At 47.0% G+C, this 16,878-nt stretch overlaps 1 protein-coding gene across 1 annotated transcript in view; it reads left to right on the top strand.

Annotated features, from left to right (window-relative positions):
- Positions 1-12,013: 12,013 nt before the first annotated feature.
- ENPP6 (ectonucleotide pyrophosphatase/phosphodiesterase 6) overlaps positions 12,014-16,878 on the top strand; it is a 36,218-nt gene continuing 31,353 nt past the window's right edge. Inside the window, exon 1 of the mRNA XM_075091213.1 lies at positions 12,014-12,518. Within this exon, the coding sequence (XP_074947314.1) occupies positions 12,263-12,518 (256 nt within the window). The 5' untranslated portion in view covers positions 12,014-12,262. The remainder of the gene's footprint in view (positions 12,519-16,878) is intronic.

Here is a 16,878-nt window from a genome sequence, read left to right as displayed (position 1 = left end):
ACCAGAAACTATTTGCTCTGTACACACACTTGAACTCCAGAAAGTACATGGAATTACATAATTTTGAACCATTTAAGGACAAAGTATTCTCATATTGTTGTAGTTATAGTATATTTTACTTCATGCAGTGTTCAAATATATACATACTTGCATTTATGGCCACTGGTTATATTTGATACTGTCCCTCTCTTTTTCTTCATGACCATATTAACGATATTATTCTTTGCTGCCATCACATCACATGCAATGCCCTTCCCCAACATAAACCTGAAATAGCAGAGTTCATCTTGGCATGTAGAAATGGCCACTGCAAACAGACCTCTGAAGAGTAACAAGCCCTACACCAACCACTCCAGTTACTGAAAGCAGCCATGCTAAGGGGTATGTTCCTTTGGCAGAGGATCCCCTGGGAAGAAAAGGGTCTGACATGGCACAAACAATATACATCAAGGGTAATATCAAAGGTTTGGCATTTCAGAACCCTATTCCATTATACCAAGGCCATCTTAGCACTTGAAGGATTAGAGTCTTCTTCCAAAAGCCCTCTTCCTGAGGCAGCTGCTGATGGAGGTGCCCACTTGGGCAAACACTGCCTCTGTCATGGCAAAGCATGGCAGAAAAGATTGTTCTGAAAGCACATCTCAACTATAAAACCAGATGCATTGGCTCAAACAAAGATAACCAAATGCACTTCTCTGTTACAATGTATGCTTTCAGAGTGATTGCTGTAAACCACTACTGGTTTCATATTTCCTAAAACCGTATAATGCTTTTGTTTTGAGGAAAGGGATGCTAACAGCTGCACAATGGCCACATAAAATGCAACAGCTTTGGACAAGTAATCTTCACTTTATGCCTATGGACTCTCTAGAATGAAACTTGGTTCAGAAATTGCTGCTTCCCTTCTCTTCTTCAGAAGAACTTTCCCGAGTTCTTCTGATTGGTATCCCAGGGATGAAATTGCTCAGCCCACCATTTTGGCTGGTGGGAGATGGTGACTTGCTCCCAGGGCGCTTTTGACTCTTGCCTGTTAGCTGGTGGCAGCAATGCTGTTGTGGGAGGGAGCCCCCCCCTCCCCGCCCCCGTTTAGTTTCTAAGGAAAGAATCCCACACTGGGGTATAAGCATGTTTCCCCCTCCCATTTCCCATCTTTGGTTTAATATGTGCTCAAAGTGCTGTCACTAGGAAAGTGTTTAATGGCTCATGCAATGTATATTTAATTATTATTCATCCGGTGTCTTCCTGACAGACGCTCATCTCTTAGGTTTTAAAATAACACACTTGTAATTCATCTTTAAGAAGTATTGGACTGATTTTCCACTCACAAGTTACTCCTGTGGCATATTCCACAGTGGCAGCAGTGTTATTGCTGACAAGGCCTGAATGAGCAGCAAGGGATGCCCAACCCTGTGGCTCTCCCAAGGGATGTGCGGGACCCTTGTGCAATACTAATTCCCAAGTGAGAAGAGAAATTCACCTTCCCAGTCTGCCATGAAGGCAGAGCCGTGAAGGATGCTGGAGATGCTGGGCATGAGACGCCACCTGGGGAACAGAGCATGGAGAATGGCTGGGCACAGGCAGTGCTTGCACAGCAAAGCACCATCTCCTGGATTTGGGCCTCACACCCAGGCATGTCTCCAGTCCAGCCGGGGCAGAGGCAGTGACATTTGGACACAGTTTGGGATGCCCCATTAAGGCACCTCATAAATCCCTGCCTGCAGTACTGGAAATATTCCCGTTTGCCCTGAGACTCTGCTGCCTCAGCGGGTGCAACCATTTCCAGCATGTGCAAGAAACTGCAGCTGTGCAGGAGTATAACAAAATAAGCCAAACTCCAAACAAGCAAAGCAAACAAGCTCTTAACCTTATTTCTTGGAAAAAGAGATATCAATTTTCAAATGTTTCTTGCACCTGCTAAATGGATTAGCAGCAGTGTTGTATCTCAAATGGGCAGTCGCAATGAAAGAAAAATAGCTTCTTTGTGGTGATCTGGTGTGCCTGTGACAGCCATTCAGGAGATGATTTACTACTCTGTGCTGGAAGCTGGACAGTCACACTCAGTGCTCACACGGCATGAGGTTGCTTTCCATCGTTTCCAAACTTCCTTGAAAGAGCTAAGTACTTTGCCACCTATTTTCTCTTTTAAAAGACTATCAGAGCAGGGTTTTGCATATGTTAGCAATGCCAAGGAAAATAAGTCCTTACTGGGAATTGGAGGCAGCGGGCCATTGGCCCTGGAGATTATTACAGGGTGTCCAGTTCCAGCAGCTGACAGCTCCACAGGAAATTTCAGAGGGTTTTTTTTCTGCCATACAGTGGATTAGCACATCAGCGTAATGTTGGGAGGGAAAACATAGAAAATATGACCCGCATGCTATTAAAACAGATTAAGCAGAGAGCTTTGCTGGCGTCGGGCTGCCCCGGGGGACTGGTGCTGGAGGAACAGTCCATGCTTTCCACTTCAGGGCCACCAGCTGCCTCTGTTCTGCCTATGTGGCCTCAGCCATGCTTTTCTACCCCGCTTCATGTGGGGTAGCTGGGGACATGCCAAACAAGATGCAGTCCAGAGCCTTGTACTGCAGCCCTGGACAGCCCTGGCCTGGGGCGAATAAGAAGCAATTTTTTCAAATAGGTTTGGACTCAAAAAAATGTAGGGGAGCCACAGCTACATCCAACATGGTATTATCAGAGGAGAGAGCAGTGGTCTCCAGCACTTGCAAGTGTGGCCTGCGCTTCCCTGGAAATTTGGGGAAGCATTAACCTCTCTATGGAGCAAAGCCCTCAGCTACGAGGCCTGGGATCAGAGCTTATTTTTGGTCAGTCAGGCAGCAGAGGTTTCATATTCAGTGCAGGATAACCACCACTTCGCCATCCCTTTCTGTGGTGGCTGCTGGGAATGAATGGCAACCCATTTGATCAGGATGCATGTGCTATTTTTTTTTCATGCTGAAGGAGGAATGATAAAAATGGAAAGTTTTTACTGGTTAGCCTGAGCAGTGGCATGTTTCCACCTACCTTTCTCTGTTGGTGGTCAGAGCGGTACCTTCCAGCCCACCAGCACTGCTTGTCCCTGCCCTCTGTCAGCCTCAGGTCCCCAGGTGTACCTATGGGGGACAGTATGGGAAAACAAGCCCCTGAGTTTTGGGTTCATAACAACCTTCCTTGCCCCCTGAAAGGGTGATTGATCAAGCAGCTAAGGTTGGAGGCATCCCAGAAGAAAAGCACCTCCTGAGGGAAGGGTCTTGAAGGCAGAAAGAAAGCAAAGCAAGCAACGTGGGCCCTGGGACCTGCTGGGAAGACAGTTGCCCAAGGAGCAAGCCTTCCTACTGCTTATTTCTCTTTGGTTCAGGTGATCAGAGTTTTTTTTAACTGCTTCTCAAAGAAAACACGAGAGCCACCCAAAACTACCTACATCCTTAACTCTTCTGAGTCAGTCCTGCTAAAGGGAACAACTCAAGAGCAGCACAGTGCAGTGGCCTGCTGCTCAGCCTAAAGGGGCAACAGCATACGTGTACAGTCATGCTTGGCAAGTGCTCTCCCTTTGCTTGTTTGCCAGCATACAGATGGGCTGAGCTGGGCTAGAGGAAAAGCTGTGCTGCCGGAAGATGGACAAACAGCAGCACAGGCAGGATCCCCTCTGCTGGAGGCAGCAAAATCTCTCCACCGGCAAGAGATGGCTCTCACAGTCCAGAGCCATTCACAGAGCAAGGGGAAAAGGAGAGCATCGGCTCTCCAGGTTTCCAGCTTCTCCTGGCAACACGAAGGGGAAGGGGGACCTTTAGGTATTTCTAGGAAAGGTGGGTTGGTTGCAAACATATTGACTTGGGGATGTCCATACGAAGAGAAGAGTATTTTTATGTTGGCAAAATCTGGAGCATTAAAGAGGAGCCTCGACCCTGGGGGCAGATTTCAGGGAGAACAAAGGTGTGACTTCACTCAAGTGTATGACAAGCTGCTTGAGTAGAGAGGCGCAAGATGTCAAACAAGGGACTGTCTCCACTACTGGAATTGGAAGATGATTACAAATCTCAGGACTGTGGCAGAAGAGCAGTGGTCTAAAGCCACTAAGTTGAGGCAGCTCAGAAATAGGATGTGGATGTGGCATAGTGAATTCAGAGCAGACTAAAGTCACTATGCCATGGTTGCATGCCACTGAAGTCTTGCTGAAGTCTGCTTTGGGTTGCATAAAGTCAGAGATAAACGGGACAGGAATCAATGCAATTTATCTCAGACAGAGGCCTGTGAAGATGGAAAAATCAAATCAGGTCCCCGAGGGCTGAGGGCTGTCCTAGCTCCTTTCCTCAGAGAAAAGATTCTTGCCGTCACTGAAACTGCCTCAAGCCATAAGAGATATGTTAGGATTTCCTAACCTGAGCACTCAGCCAGTGAGAGAAAGTAATGCTGACCCTGATGTAGAGATATGACCTTGCCCTCCTAAAAGGAAAGACGTCACCGATGGTATTTAGACAGGGATGGGACCTTACCTCTAAGAAAATCTGACATAGATCCGTCTTTGCTTGAGAAGTTGTAGCTTGCTGATGGAGAAACACCCAAAGGTGGGAAACAGATATTGTGTAAATGTTGCACTACCCAGAGCATGGGTTGAGTTCAAAACAGCCATCTCTTCTCTGTGGGAGCAAATTCTCCAGAGATGACTCAGCAGTCAGTGAGATGGGAACCAGACACGATGTTTCTTAACAATGGGCAGAGCCAAGAGTTTAATCTGTGTCCTCCAGGTGAGGGCTTCAACCTTCTGCATAGCATAAGATACAGTAACTAAAAGCCAGGACTGATGACATCAAAAATATGAAAGCCAAAATGAATGAAGTGCAGTGACACATGACAAAAGCAATGCCACTATAGGCAGCAACTTGGAAACTCTGCAATACAGGGCACGCTCACTGCAGGCAGCCTGGCAGAGGCCAGCCTTTGGGGCCTAATTATAAATATTCTTAGGTTAGCTTAAATAACTACTGTCAGAATAAAGGCCTTTTTCTTCATTAGGTCATGCTGCAAGCCCAACTCCCACAGTCCTTAAGCACTGGTGTCAGAAGTTAAAGCTGAACTCTGTATAACCTCCTGGCTATAAAGGATGCCAAATGAAAAATATTTGGGAGTTTCAAAATCACATTTTGTGCTAGCCTTGGATAGTTTACTTTGTACCTATACTAAGTTCAAGCCAGTGTTGTAAGTCTCTTTTGTGCCTCATGTAGAAGTGTAGCAGAAAGATCAAACAGAATATTATTTTATTCTTGGAAAGTAGGCACATGGGCACTGATTCACCAGATATTTAGCCTCCCAAATTACCCCTCATTTAATGGGAAAATCTGAAATCCTAATACTTTGCTGAAATAGGTCTACATTTGGCTAGCACTAGATGACTGTGAGACTGTGCAAGATTGTTAGACTTCAAGATCATATGTTCATCTTTTAAGGCTGCAGATCAAAGCAAGGTAATAAACTGGCAGGAACTGCTGTGCAAGGTGCTGGTAGACAGGCTGTTGTTCCCTTGGAGGAGTCACTGGCATATGAATGGATGTGTTGGGCTTAATGTCCTGAGGAACGTGCTAGTGTTGCAGCACAGCAGGATTCCACCTACTTTATTTTGCTGATTATGGTTTTATTTTTTTATACTAAAAAAAATAACTAATCTTGATCAACTTGCTTAGCTTGCCAAGTTTCCATCTCCACCCACACCATTGCATGTTGACCCGTTTCTTGAACAGCAGTAAAATCCTTTACCATAGTCCCCCACCATACAGGGGAACAACCAAACAGCAGACATGAAGCAGAAAATGCAGTATCTAGTTACTTAGGACTATCTCGTTTTGCCATCTAGCAAACTTGACAGGGTGATTTGACAGAGATATACATTGCGCAAGGTTTCCTCAATGAGGTAAAAACTCCTGCATTACAGGACATGGGTGTCCAGGCAAGCACATTCTTGGGTTAATCAAGTAATAACGTTGCAAGGACAAGAATTAGAATTGTTGGGGAGGTACTGGAAGTGGAGATGGGTTGATATCCAAGCGAAACTCAAATCTTTTGGAAGGAGTGAAGACTGATTTCAGTCCAAGACAATGATACCCTCTCCCTGAGCCGGATGGTCCTGTGCTCAGGCCAACACAGCATGGGGTGAGGGAGGAGGTGCTCTTCTGCCGCATGCAGCCATGAGATGCCTTCGCCTGGTGCAGGCTTCCCAGTCTTTCCTGACCTGAGCTCCTACATATCTTCCAGTGGCAGAGGCTCACTGTGTAGTGAGTTTAAGCTCACTAGTGATCAGCTTATTTTTCTTAATTGCCTTTATGACCACTAGGAATTATTTCATAAACTTCCATGACTGTGTAGGGTTCAGGTTAAAATTGTTATTGCAGCCCACACTAGCTATATGAAATGTGCTTTTCCTTAGGGGCATCTTTTGGGGCTCTATTCCATGTGATGTTTGCAGCGTCCTTCCCACCTCAGCCCTGCAGATGTACAGCCTCTCCTGCTAGGCAGCAGCAGATGGTGGATAGGGCATCACTGACCGTGTTCAGTCCCGTTGGAGACATGTCACTCTCTGCTGCCACCCCTCTGACCCTTTTCTTCTCTCCTTCACTATAAATGTTTGCTGCAGCAGTTCAGATAATTCATGTGTTTTTGAAGGCAGGAGAATAGGCTGCAATTACTGCCCAAGAAAACTGTTCAGAGAAGATGCTCTTGGAGGCCTGGGTCCTGGTCATGTAACAGCTGGGTTAAGAGAGGTGCTAAGCAAAACATTTAAAACATTCTCCCACTGAACAAATACTCCTTTGTAAGAACATAAAGTGCTAGGATGGCTGGAGCTGGTGCTATTTGTGTTTTCCAGCCCCAGGTGCACTTTTTTCCTGTGAATTTGTCCCACATATGCCTTTAACAGTCATGGTCTTCAGGAACAAGGCATTGTACACCTGAAAGGTGCTTTCATGTGAAGAGCCACCTCCTTTGTTTGCTCTGAACCTGATTTAGTTCCATTTTATGGAAGAACAGCCTGTTCCCTAAGGGGAACATTGTCAGGGAGCATTCACAGGGAAGGCTAGTGCTGGCGATGGTGCACAAAGCCCACATGGCTCCTTGCAAGGAAACTGGGAGCCACTGAGGGGACTCCACTTGTTTTTTAAGTTTCTTCATCCCCAATATATTTTTCTCAAATGGAATACTTTTTAATATGAATTGTGACTGTTGCAGTGAAGGATGGAGTGCACGATCTGGAGATCTGCTCTCCAAGCATCACAGTCGCCTGGATGGAGACACCTCAAAGAACATTTAACAGCCCCTGGCTGTCCATCAGGGCCACCACCATCCCATTTTGATGTACTCATCATCCAACATGTGGACACTTCCAGTAAGGCAAGTCTCATACCAGCCAGGTAGGTTAGAGGAAAACTGTGTCTCAAGAAGCTGTGAAAAACCACAGCTTTTCTCCAGGAAAGCTAGAGCTTCTACCTTTGAAATGCTCTGTAGCTAAGTGTGTGACTTTATCATATACATCTGTACATGACTGGCAGCAAGAGCAACCCATTTCCTATGTCTTGAATTCCTCATGACTGAACTACTGCACACCAAAAGATCACAGAAATAACTGACTTTACATTAAAAATTGTCTAGGAAGATCCGATGAAGCAGCAGATGTCTTGCCTAATGTGCCTTCAATGCAGAAGCATCAGTGAGACCGCACAGTGCAGGAGCAAAGAAGTGGATATTAAACTTCTGCAGCCAATGACTTCTACCAAGGTGAGACCTCTGTCAGCTCAGAAGGCAGATACATGCATTTGCAGAGGTTTTCTGTGGAAGTCAGCAGAGGGGCTGGTACCACCTGTGGTGTTTTCATCTTGGGTTTGGTGAGGACAAGAGGAGGAAGGACCTTAATCCAGCAGAGTTCTGACCTTAAAACTTCAGACTGGCACAAATCCTTTTCCCCTTCTTCAAAGGAATGCAAGCAACTTATTATTCCCCTCAAGGATTTTATGTCTGGAGGTGGCCATGCCTTCTTCTCTAATGAGAGGAAAGAAATGACCAAAAAAGTCAGTCAGGCTCTGTTGGCCAAAGTGTTCAGCCTCCATTGTCTGTGATGGAGAACAGGAACTAAAGAGGAATTACAAGCCAACAGTAAGCCATGTTATGCCCCTTGTCTTTCTTCCAGAAAGGAAAAGAGGACAACTTTCCCCTTTAGATTCTCTAATTCACTAGGAAAAAGGGAAACCGTGTTTTACTTTTAACAGCTTTTGTTCTTGCGTGTGCTTCTGGACCTAAGGCCATGGATAGAGCTGCACTGCTGGGGAGACTGGTACATCTGACAAGCCAGACTGAACCGTTGCTGTGAGCCTGGAGAATTTTCTGTCATTTCTATTGTCGTGTTTGTGATTTCTGCAGCACCAAAAAAAAAAAAAAAAAAAAAAAGAGAAAAAAATATATATTCAAAGACACTGTAGGGAGTTTTCTAAAAATGGAAATCTGCTTTTTGCCAAGAGGATTTCCTGAGCAGTCCCAGTGGTTGAGGATCTTGTATCAAACAAAGTTTGTATCAGCAGGGTATCTCCTTGTGCACAAATTGGGCTGAGGGATTTTCTTTCCTTTATGCACGCTTCTTCCTAAACATGGTCTTACAGCTAACTAATGAGGACTGTTGTCCCCGGACACCAGCTCAGGCTCTGGTAGCTTTTGTAAGAGCATTTGTATCAAAATATTGTTGTGCTGGAGTCTCCAAGGCCATCTGGGGCTTTGTGCAGACAGGGTGCTTACAAATGAATGTGAACCAAAGCAAATCAACATTGCTTGGCAGGGATGAAATGTATTGCTAGGGTCTGTCTCTGCCAAGCTAGACTGTTTGGCTCTGGTCCCACTCTTTGGGGGGATTGTCTGTCAAAACACAATTTGGTATTGTACGGTGTCATGGTTACATGGCTCACTACTCCTTTAACCGCTCTCAGGCCTTACACTCTTGCTATTTGTTGACTGGAAACCTGTGAATCTCCAACTCTTAAAGCAAACCTCAGGCTCTGGTGCCTTGCACCAGTTGTCCCTTGTGCCACTGTGTTGATTCAGGTAGAGCTTTCCCTTAGTATCTGTCAACCAGTAGCTTGCAACCCTCTTGAAAGGAAGGTGTTATTTCTTACTGTCATGGAATGATAAGAAGACATATCTTTGCACCATCTCATGATGGAAGCCTGGCTTCTTGGCCTAACCACCTAAAAAAGCTGGTCATCCTATCAAGGTGAGAGTCCAGCTTGAACACTTGATTGACTCTCCTTGATTATCTCAGCTTTTCATGAGCGGCAGCTGCTGCTTCTGCCAAGCCCTGCTGGAAAGCCCAGAGGCCATCCATTAGAGGCACGCCAAGACATCAATGTGAATGTCCTTATAGGTTTGCCAAAAGGTGTACAATCGTATCACCTTTGCCACTTCTGGACATGTTTCTGAGTTCATTCAACCTAAATACGGACACAGTAAATTATCACAGGGGTTTGGCCAAGACATGACACTACAGGCGGCTCCCAACCCATTACATATGGATTTTGCTATAGTGAAAACTCTCAGTAAGCACTGGTAGAAAAGCTGCCTCTGAGCACAGGTTCTGCTGGGCCACCTCCCATCCTGGAGGCCCAGTGAGTGGCAGCAGGAGGAGGATGTGCATATTCCCTTTGGGAGGCAGGTGAAGAGGCAGAGCTGAGACCCTGCTGAGCCTGGAGATGGCTAAGAGCAGTGGGTCTCTGTAGGTATGACACACAGCACGTGCCATCCTGCAGGCAGGCAGCTGCCCATGCTGCTGCCTGGGCCGTCACGTCGCCCGCCAGCCTGGCGTGCAGCTGCAGCCTTGTCTCTGGCGGGCAGGGCAGCAGCAGCCTTGCACAGGCTGGGACGCCATCAAAATGCAGCCCGGCTGCCCAGGTCATGCAGCCTTGCAGCTTTCCTCATGCGCTGCAGGATTTGGGTGTTTGCTTTGAAGTTCAGGCTAGAGCACACCAGTACTGCCTGGCTCTCCTGGTCTATATTTGCTCTAGGTGCTGGGCCTGGGGTCTGGGACCTGTCATCATGCCAGCAGACTGGGGACAGCTGACTCCTTGCTATGAGTCCATCTGCCCTTCTCCTGGGCATGGGGCTGTATGGATGACCCCAGGGCTCAGCTGTCTCTGACCCACGGTGCAGCACAGCTGTGTGACCCTGGGTTGGTTTTGCTGAGAAAACTGCTGCTGCGCTGTGAGAAAATACATGAGCTAAAGCCAGGCAAGATAAAAAAAGTCAAAACACAGAATTAAAGTTGTCAAGATGGTAATAGCTAACCATGCAAGGCTCTGAAAGTAAACGTTACGTGAAAAGGGATAAAACCCTGAAGGGACCGGTTCAGTCACTATATTGCTCTAAAGATCCCTGGACTGAAGGTTAGAAATGTCCCAAACCCTTGGCTCAGGCTTAACTCTGATGTGAGGGTATGTCTCAAGTGCAGGGCTTTGAGATGGGGGATGGAGAAAGAGGAAAGTGAAAAATAAAAGGGAGAAAATGAGTGGCTGGACAAGTTGTAGAGAGGGAGGCGTCCACGATGACTGCATTTAGTCCACTGGCAGGGAAGAAGCGTGAGAAATTTGACTGGGAAGGGGAGCATGAACATTGCCAGCTGAAGAGCCTAAGCAGCCCTGCTCGACCGCAGGCTCCCCCTCCATCCTCTTCCACCTACCTTGAACGACTCCCTCCTAAAGAAAGTCCCAGCACCCTTTCTGCTGGCAGGGCATTTTCTTTCTTAAGCTGGAAGCCCTGTGGGAGGAAGGCAAGGACAGCACCTCTGCCCACGTCCTGGGACCGGTGACCTGCAGACAGCTGCTCTTACTCATGGGTGCTAGCAGCCAGTACTAAGCCATGCAAGAGGCAGGCCAGGACACGAGGGGGATTTGCACAGGTGTAAATGGGGCAAGGGAGGGCGTTGAGACGCAAGATGAAGGCCATCTTGCTGAGCTTGCATGAGCCCGGTGTTTGGTAAGAGGTGGCTAGACACACTAGGTGTGCAATTGGGAGCTTTGTAAGGAGCAGAGGTTCAGACGTCCACATCAAGGTGGCGGCCAGCTATTGCAACCTTCCCCAGGTGTAAACATCTGCGAGGGGCCATTCCCACGATGAGTGAGACACAGGCTGGAAACACCCCGCCTCGGGGCTGTATTTTCCTCCTTGCACCGAGAAATTAAAAAGTTACCCAGGTCTGTCTGGCAGGTAGCTCCTCCTTACCTGCAGTGTTTCAGAGTTAATACAGTGTTATGAACTTCTTTTATTTAGGAAAAACAAACACAATTCAAGTGAAGTGAGTTAATATGTAATTGCAGCATACAACAAGTGCTGGCATTGCATTAGAGGTATAGTTAGGCTCCTGTGGCTGGCAGGAGAAGCTGGTGGTGACTTGTGGCTAAAATGTGAACAATTTTTCATTTTTAATATGAAATTTGGCACCACCCAGATCTTAATGTCTTAATAACTTAATAATATCAACAGTGAGAAAGTAAATGTATAATTTGTTCTAATGCTGAAAACCAGATTTTTCTGCTAGTGCATCAGGAGCTGGATTAGTCTTATGGAACACAGAGAGTGTGGGGAGGACAGGGTCATTTGTGGGGACCTGGGTCCAGGCGGGGGCAAGCTCACTCAGCTGGAGCTCTTAGGTACAGCTGCACCATCAGAGCACTCACGCACCCCACCTCCCAGACTGTGGAGATGCTTTGCCTTAACCTCAGTCTGAGTTCCTATCACAAGGTGCTGCCAGAAAGATAAGAAGAAAGCACGTTTGCATGGCTGGAGATGTAATGCTCTCTATTATAGAAAGCAGCCCCTCTCTGTGAGACCCCTGCGAGCCACAGCCCAGTCGCGGAGGTGGGCTGGCTGGCAAGACCACGCTGCTCCCCACAAGCAGCCGTGGGCCAGCGGGCAGCATCCCCTCGCTCAGCCTCCCTCCCTCAGGCAGCTCTGTGGAGCGTCCTGACAGGACCCAGTTACTTTGCGCTGCATTTTCCCCATTGCTGAAAAGCATTTTTTTCTCTATCTGGGAAGTACCAAGCTCTTCTCTCCGCTCACTGGCTGGATGGAAGTTAATCATCTGCTTGCAATTAACCTGTGACCTCCCACACCCACGGCGGGTGCAGGGCAGTGCTGTAGCTTTAACACAGGCGGTGGAAGCAGGAGGGAGAACAGCAGTGCCAGGTCCAGCCAAGAAGCTGTTGCAGATCCCTCGCTCCTGCCTGGCCCAGCCCTGGCAGCACTGCCTGCCATGGGGAGCCGCAGCCCCCTCGCCACCCTCCTCACCGCTGTCCTCGCCTCCCTCCTGCTGCTCCCCGCTGCCTCCTCGGCCCACCGCAAGCTCCTGCTGTTCCTGCTCGATGGCTTTCGCTTCGACTACATCGATGACAGCGAGCTGGAGGGTCTGCCGGGCTTTCGGGACATTGTGAACATGGGGGTGAAAGTGGATTACCTGACCCCTGACTTCCCCAGTCTCTCCTACCCAAATTACTACACACTGATGACAGGTGAGTACTTGCGTTTCTGTGCTGTGATACTCCTCAGAGCTGCCAAGGTGGAGGGCAGCTCCCGATGACTTTTTCCTTGAAAGATGATGTAAAAATAACACAAGTCCTGCTTTTAGCTGGGAGTTTAAAAGCACTGAGGCATTACAGCTTAGTATTGCTTGTCTGAAACCTGCTCAGAACTTGGAAAAGTCACTTGGAGCTGATTTTTTAAGTTCCCCTTTGCTCTCCCATGGTGTTGCTGAGTCCCTGCCTGCTGTCACCACTGCAGCACAGCTGCCCAGGGCTCCCAGGTGGGAACACTGATGGGGGCTGCTGCATATAGAACATAAAAGTGAGAGGGAAATGCACGGAAAAGTAATACAGAGCCTGCTTACAGACTTTCCAGTTACTAAAAAGGCATGTAAACTGGGGCTAGCTAAAAGAAAAAGTTATTTTTAGCCAACACGTCTGTTTTGGCAAGTTCAGCATTAAGGTTTTTTTAAAACCTAACAGACTTTCTGCTTTCACATGTCCCTGTCTTAACATTGCCTGAAGTCCTTATATCTGTAAGATAATATGAAATAGCCAAATAGAAGGACATTAAAGATTTTTGCTTTTGCCTCCCTATACTTTCCCTTTTTCTGACTGCCCAGGAAAGGCTTTCAGAAAATTGGGAGGATAGCCATAATTTTCATTGTGCTGATTTCCTTTTAATCTAAGTGGAGCAACACATGATTACAGTGACACTAGGAAGGTGCACAGAGTACAGCCGAGCCCTTCACATCAGTGAAATACACCCTGGAAAAAACATTTAAGTTTAAAAAAAAAAAAAGTTTTTCTGGAGTTTCTGATTGGATTTTTCTCCAGAGTGATTTACCAAACAAGACCTTCCAGCTAAGGAAGAGCGAGAAAATCTGTTCTCTCTGAAGAGATGTGGTATCTTCTGCTGTCCTTGGAACAATACAATGCCCAGCAGTCCATATACTGCTTGCTGGGAAGGCAAATAGATGCCATTGTAAGACAAAAATCTGACATCAGTTGTGCCCAGCTTGTGTTGAAACCGCTTAACCCCTTCCTCCCTCTCTTGGGAAAGGAACGCCTTTCTCTTGCTCATCTCTGAACAGACAAGAGTACAAAACCATCACAGGTATTTTTCATGACTTGGTGCAAATGCACGAATGCAGAGCAAAAGTCACAACTGAAAATAGAGGTGTCACTCCATCGTGGACCTTGTTCTTCAGGTGCACATAGGAAAACTGGCTTAGCACATCATGTGTAAAAAGGCTTCAGATTAAGTTGTTAAAGAGAACAGGGAAAGTGACTGCTTTCTTTCCTTACCACATTTATTCATCACTCCTATGAAGTGTATATGCATAGAGTGAAGTCTATAATCAGCCTTTCAAGGAGTTTCGAAAACAAAGAAGGAGTTTTGTTTTAGGTGATGAAACACCGCTACTAGACTTCTCCCATTTTTAGGGTACCAGAGTTCCTACACCCCAGCTTGAAGAAATGAGACAATCTATGAGACCAAACTCAATCCTTGCAAGTCTCCTGGCCTTCATGATGAGGATCTCAATGCGAATAAAACTTAACTGCAAATAACAATTCACCTTCTTAACACATGAGTCACAGCAGCGTTAAATAGGTCAGGAACCAACCAAGGACCAAGTTTAGGTGATGAATGTGCATAAAGCAAGATCCAAGACTGCACTTGAACCCTTGGATCCTGTGGCTATGTCCTGGCATGACAGCAGGATAAATCCCATGGCTGCACTCCTCTTACCCCCAGCACCATGGTGCAGTCTCCACAGAAAGGAGATGTCATGTTTTAGGCGATGGTGGGGTTAGGAGTGTGGGGCACACGGCAGATGTAGCATTAGCTGTGTTCAGTCTGCGCATGTTTGATTTGCAAAGCTGGGACAGCTTTTGGAAAAAATGCAGCGTAGCAGGGTGACATGAGCATTGTACTGTAGCGACCTGCTTAGGGACTGGCAAGTTACTGTCTCCTCATTGCTGTTGTACGGGCGTGGGAAAGCTTATATCGCATCTCACCACTCGTGCATTTCCTCTGCGGGGGGGGGACATGACTGTAATAGGTTTTGCTTCCGTTTGCAACTGGGATGAGTGGGACTTAAATGTTGCCAGTTTCTTCTGGGAAATCAGGAACTACAAGGACAAGCTATTCTTCATGTTTTGTCCTACACTGCTGCTTCATGAGCTGTTCACATTTTAACCTCCAAGTTGCCATATTTTAGCATTTATGAATATGGTTTCACAGTATATTGGCTTTTTTTCAGCCAACTCATCTCAAGAAATTTCAGGCCCCACCTGCACATTCCCATCCATGCCTTGTTAGTTATATCCCACCACTTTTTTGGATAAACACTCCCGTCCCTTCTTTCTCTGTTCATTCATAAGGTCTTGTGGCCTCACGTCCATTCAGGAGCATACATGGTTGCCAGGTATAGGACAGCACGTGCATGAAAATGCTGCGGTTGGGATGTATTTCCCTCTTGCCTCTATACACTCATGTGAGCAAGGCCTCTCCTTTCTGCATACTGCCCTTCACCCCACATCCATGCAATCTTTGTGAAAGAGGTTTAGTTGTTACAGAGAGTAGTTCTCCCCCATTTCAGTGGCTTTGGAAGGGGATGGTAGACTTTACTCCTCAGACACCTTCACTGTTGGGACAGGTCAGTCTCCTGCCTAGGCCTGCAGGCGGAGGCTATGGAGGACAGCAGCATCTGCCCTACCGTGTCTCAGTGCAGATGCCAAACTGCACCCATCAGCCCTGCCAGGAGGTAGCGTTCCTCTGCAACAGGCAACTAGCAAGTAACAGCACACAGCGCAGCTGCCTGATTATCTGCAGGATCTCCTAGTCATCATGTTTTACTTTACTGATGATTTCAGGAGGGCAGCCTAACTGAATTGAATATTCATGAGAAATAGCAAGTTTAGTGAGATTTTCAAAGCTTTAACCAAATAGATGCAACCATAACTGTTGACCAAGAGCCATGTATCTAAAAACAACTAACTAATTTATGCTAATGTGACAAATACCCCATTTTGCTGAGACTAGGTGCTAGGTGAAGCACAGACACAGTGAGCGGAATAGGGGCCAACTGAGGTAAACAAAAGGAATAAATTTTGGAAGGGAAGCAGGGGAGGGAAGTGACTTGCCTGTGGTCATGCAGTGCTGCAGGACGATGGCAGAGCTCTCCATGAGTCCCCCTCCTACTTAAATCTGCTGTGGCTGTTAACCTATGAGAAGATATTTGCTGGAGCTTCCCTGAGTGACACACAAAGCCTCAACCCAAAGCCTGGGGCCTGCCTAGAGGTCTTTTTTCTTCCTCCACATCTACTGCAATTATGAGAAAGAAAACCAGACTGTAGAAACCAGACAAATGCTAATTATTTGGCTTCTTCATGTAAAGTCACCCAGTGACTCAGAGCTCAGGGAGAAGCTCCAGTCTCCCTGTGAGCCAGGGTATGGCTTCATGACCGGCTATTTGCTTGAAGAAGCACCAAACAGCCAAGTCACTGCTGGAACAAAGGGATCTCACTGATACGCAACTAGAGGAGTTGTTTTATTACAAAAATCTGGTGGTTTGCAAGGTAGCTCAAGAATGTACCGGCTTAAAATCCAACTCTTTGAAAAACAATCTTCTCTAACAACTTCATTCATGCCATGTTTCTCAGTTTTGGCTTCCACAGTGGCAAAAAGGCTAGTTGTTGGGTGGCTGGGTTGTTTTCTGAGCTGCTACACTGAATCCTACTTGGTGTCCTAGCTCTCCATGCTCCAGTTTTGATATTGCAGCTGTTGACCTGAAAGATGTAGCAAATGGCAAATGAGCTGTTGCTGCTGACACGTGTGTTTGAGAGAGCTTTGCAAGGGCTTGACGTGGGCTTGGCAAGGGAGGGAAGGAGGAGTCCAAATACGTGTATCTCAGAAGGCTCTCTTAATCACACCATGTGCTGTTTGTTTTGCAAAGAAAGGAATTAAAACCACAAGCAACCTTGGGTTTTTATCCTCTGGGGAGCTTGTAATATTTCTCTTTCCCTGCCTCAGCCTGGCTCTGCAGGAAGCTCTCACGCCAAGCTAAATGGAAAGTCTGATGTCTCCCCATAACCACTGCAAGCACGAGTTATTGTTTTAGAGCCCTTCGTGACATCTGTCAAGAAAATCTGCTCACGCTGAGGAGCTTGGATCTCCCTCACCTGCCAATCTGCAGGCATTGTGGGGCTGCTGGGGGACTCCCTGCACCATAGCTCCCCTGAAGCCCCCCCAGCTCAGGGCATGTGGGACCCCTCAGTTTCCAGCCCCAGCCAGCATAAACACGGGTGGACGGTATCACATCTGAGCTGGAAAATCGGGAAGGAT

Source organism: Phalacrocorax aristotelis, chromosome 4, assembly GCF_949628215.1.
Source record: "Phalacrocorax aristotelis chromosome 4, bGulAri2.1, whole genome shotgun sequence".
Taxonomy (NCBI): domain Eukaryota; kingdom Metazoa; phylum Chordata; class Aves; order Suliformes; family Phalacrocoracidae; genus Phalacrocorax; species Phalacrocorax aristotelis.
The sequence above is the reverse complement of the archived record's forward strand: the minus strand, read 5'-3'. Positions and strand labels throughout refer to the sequence as shown.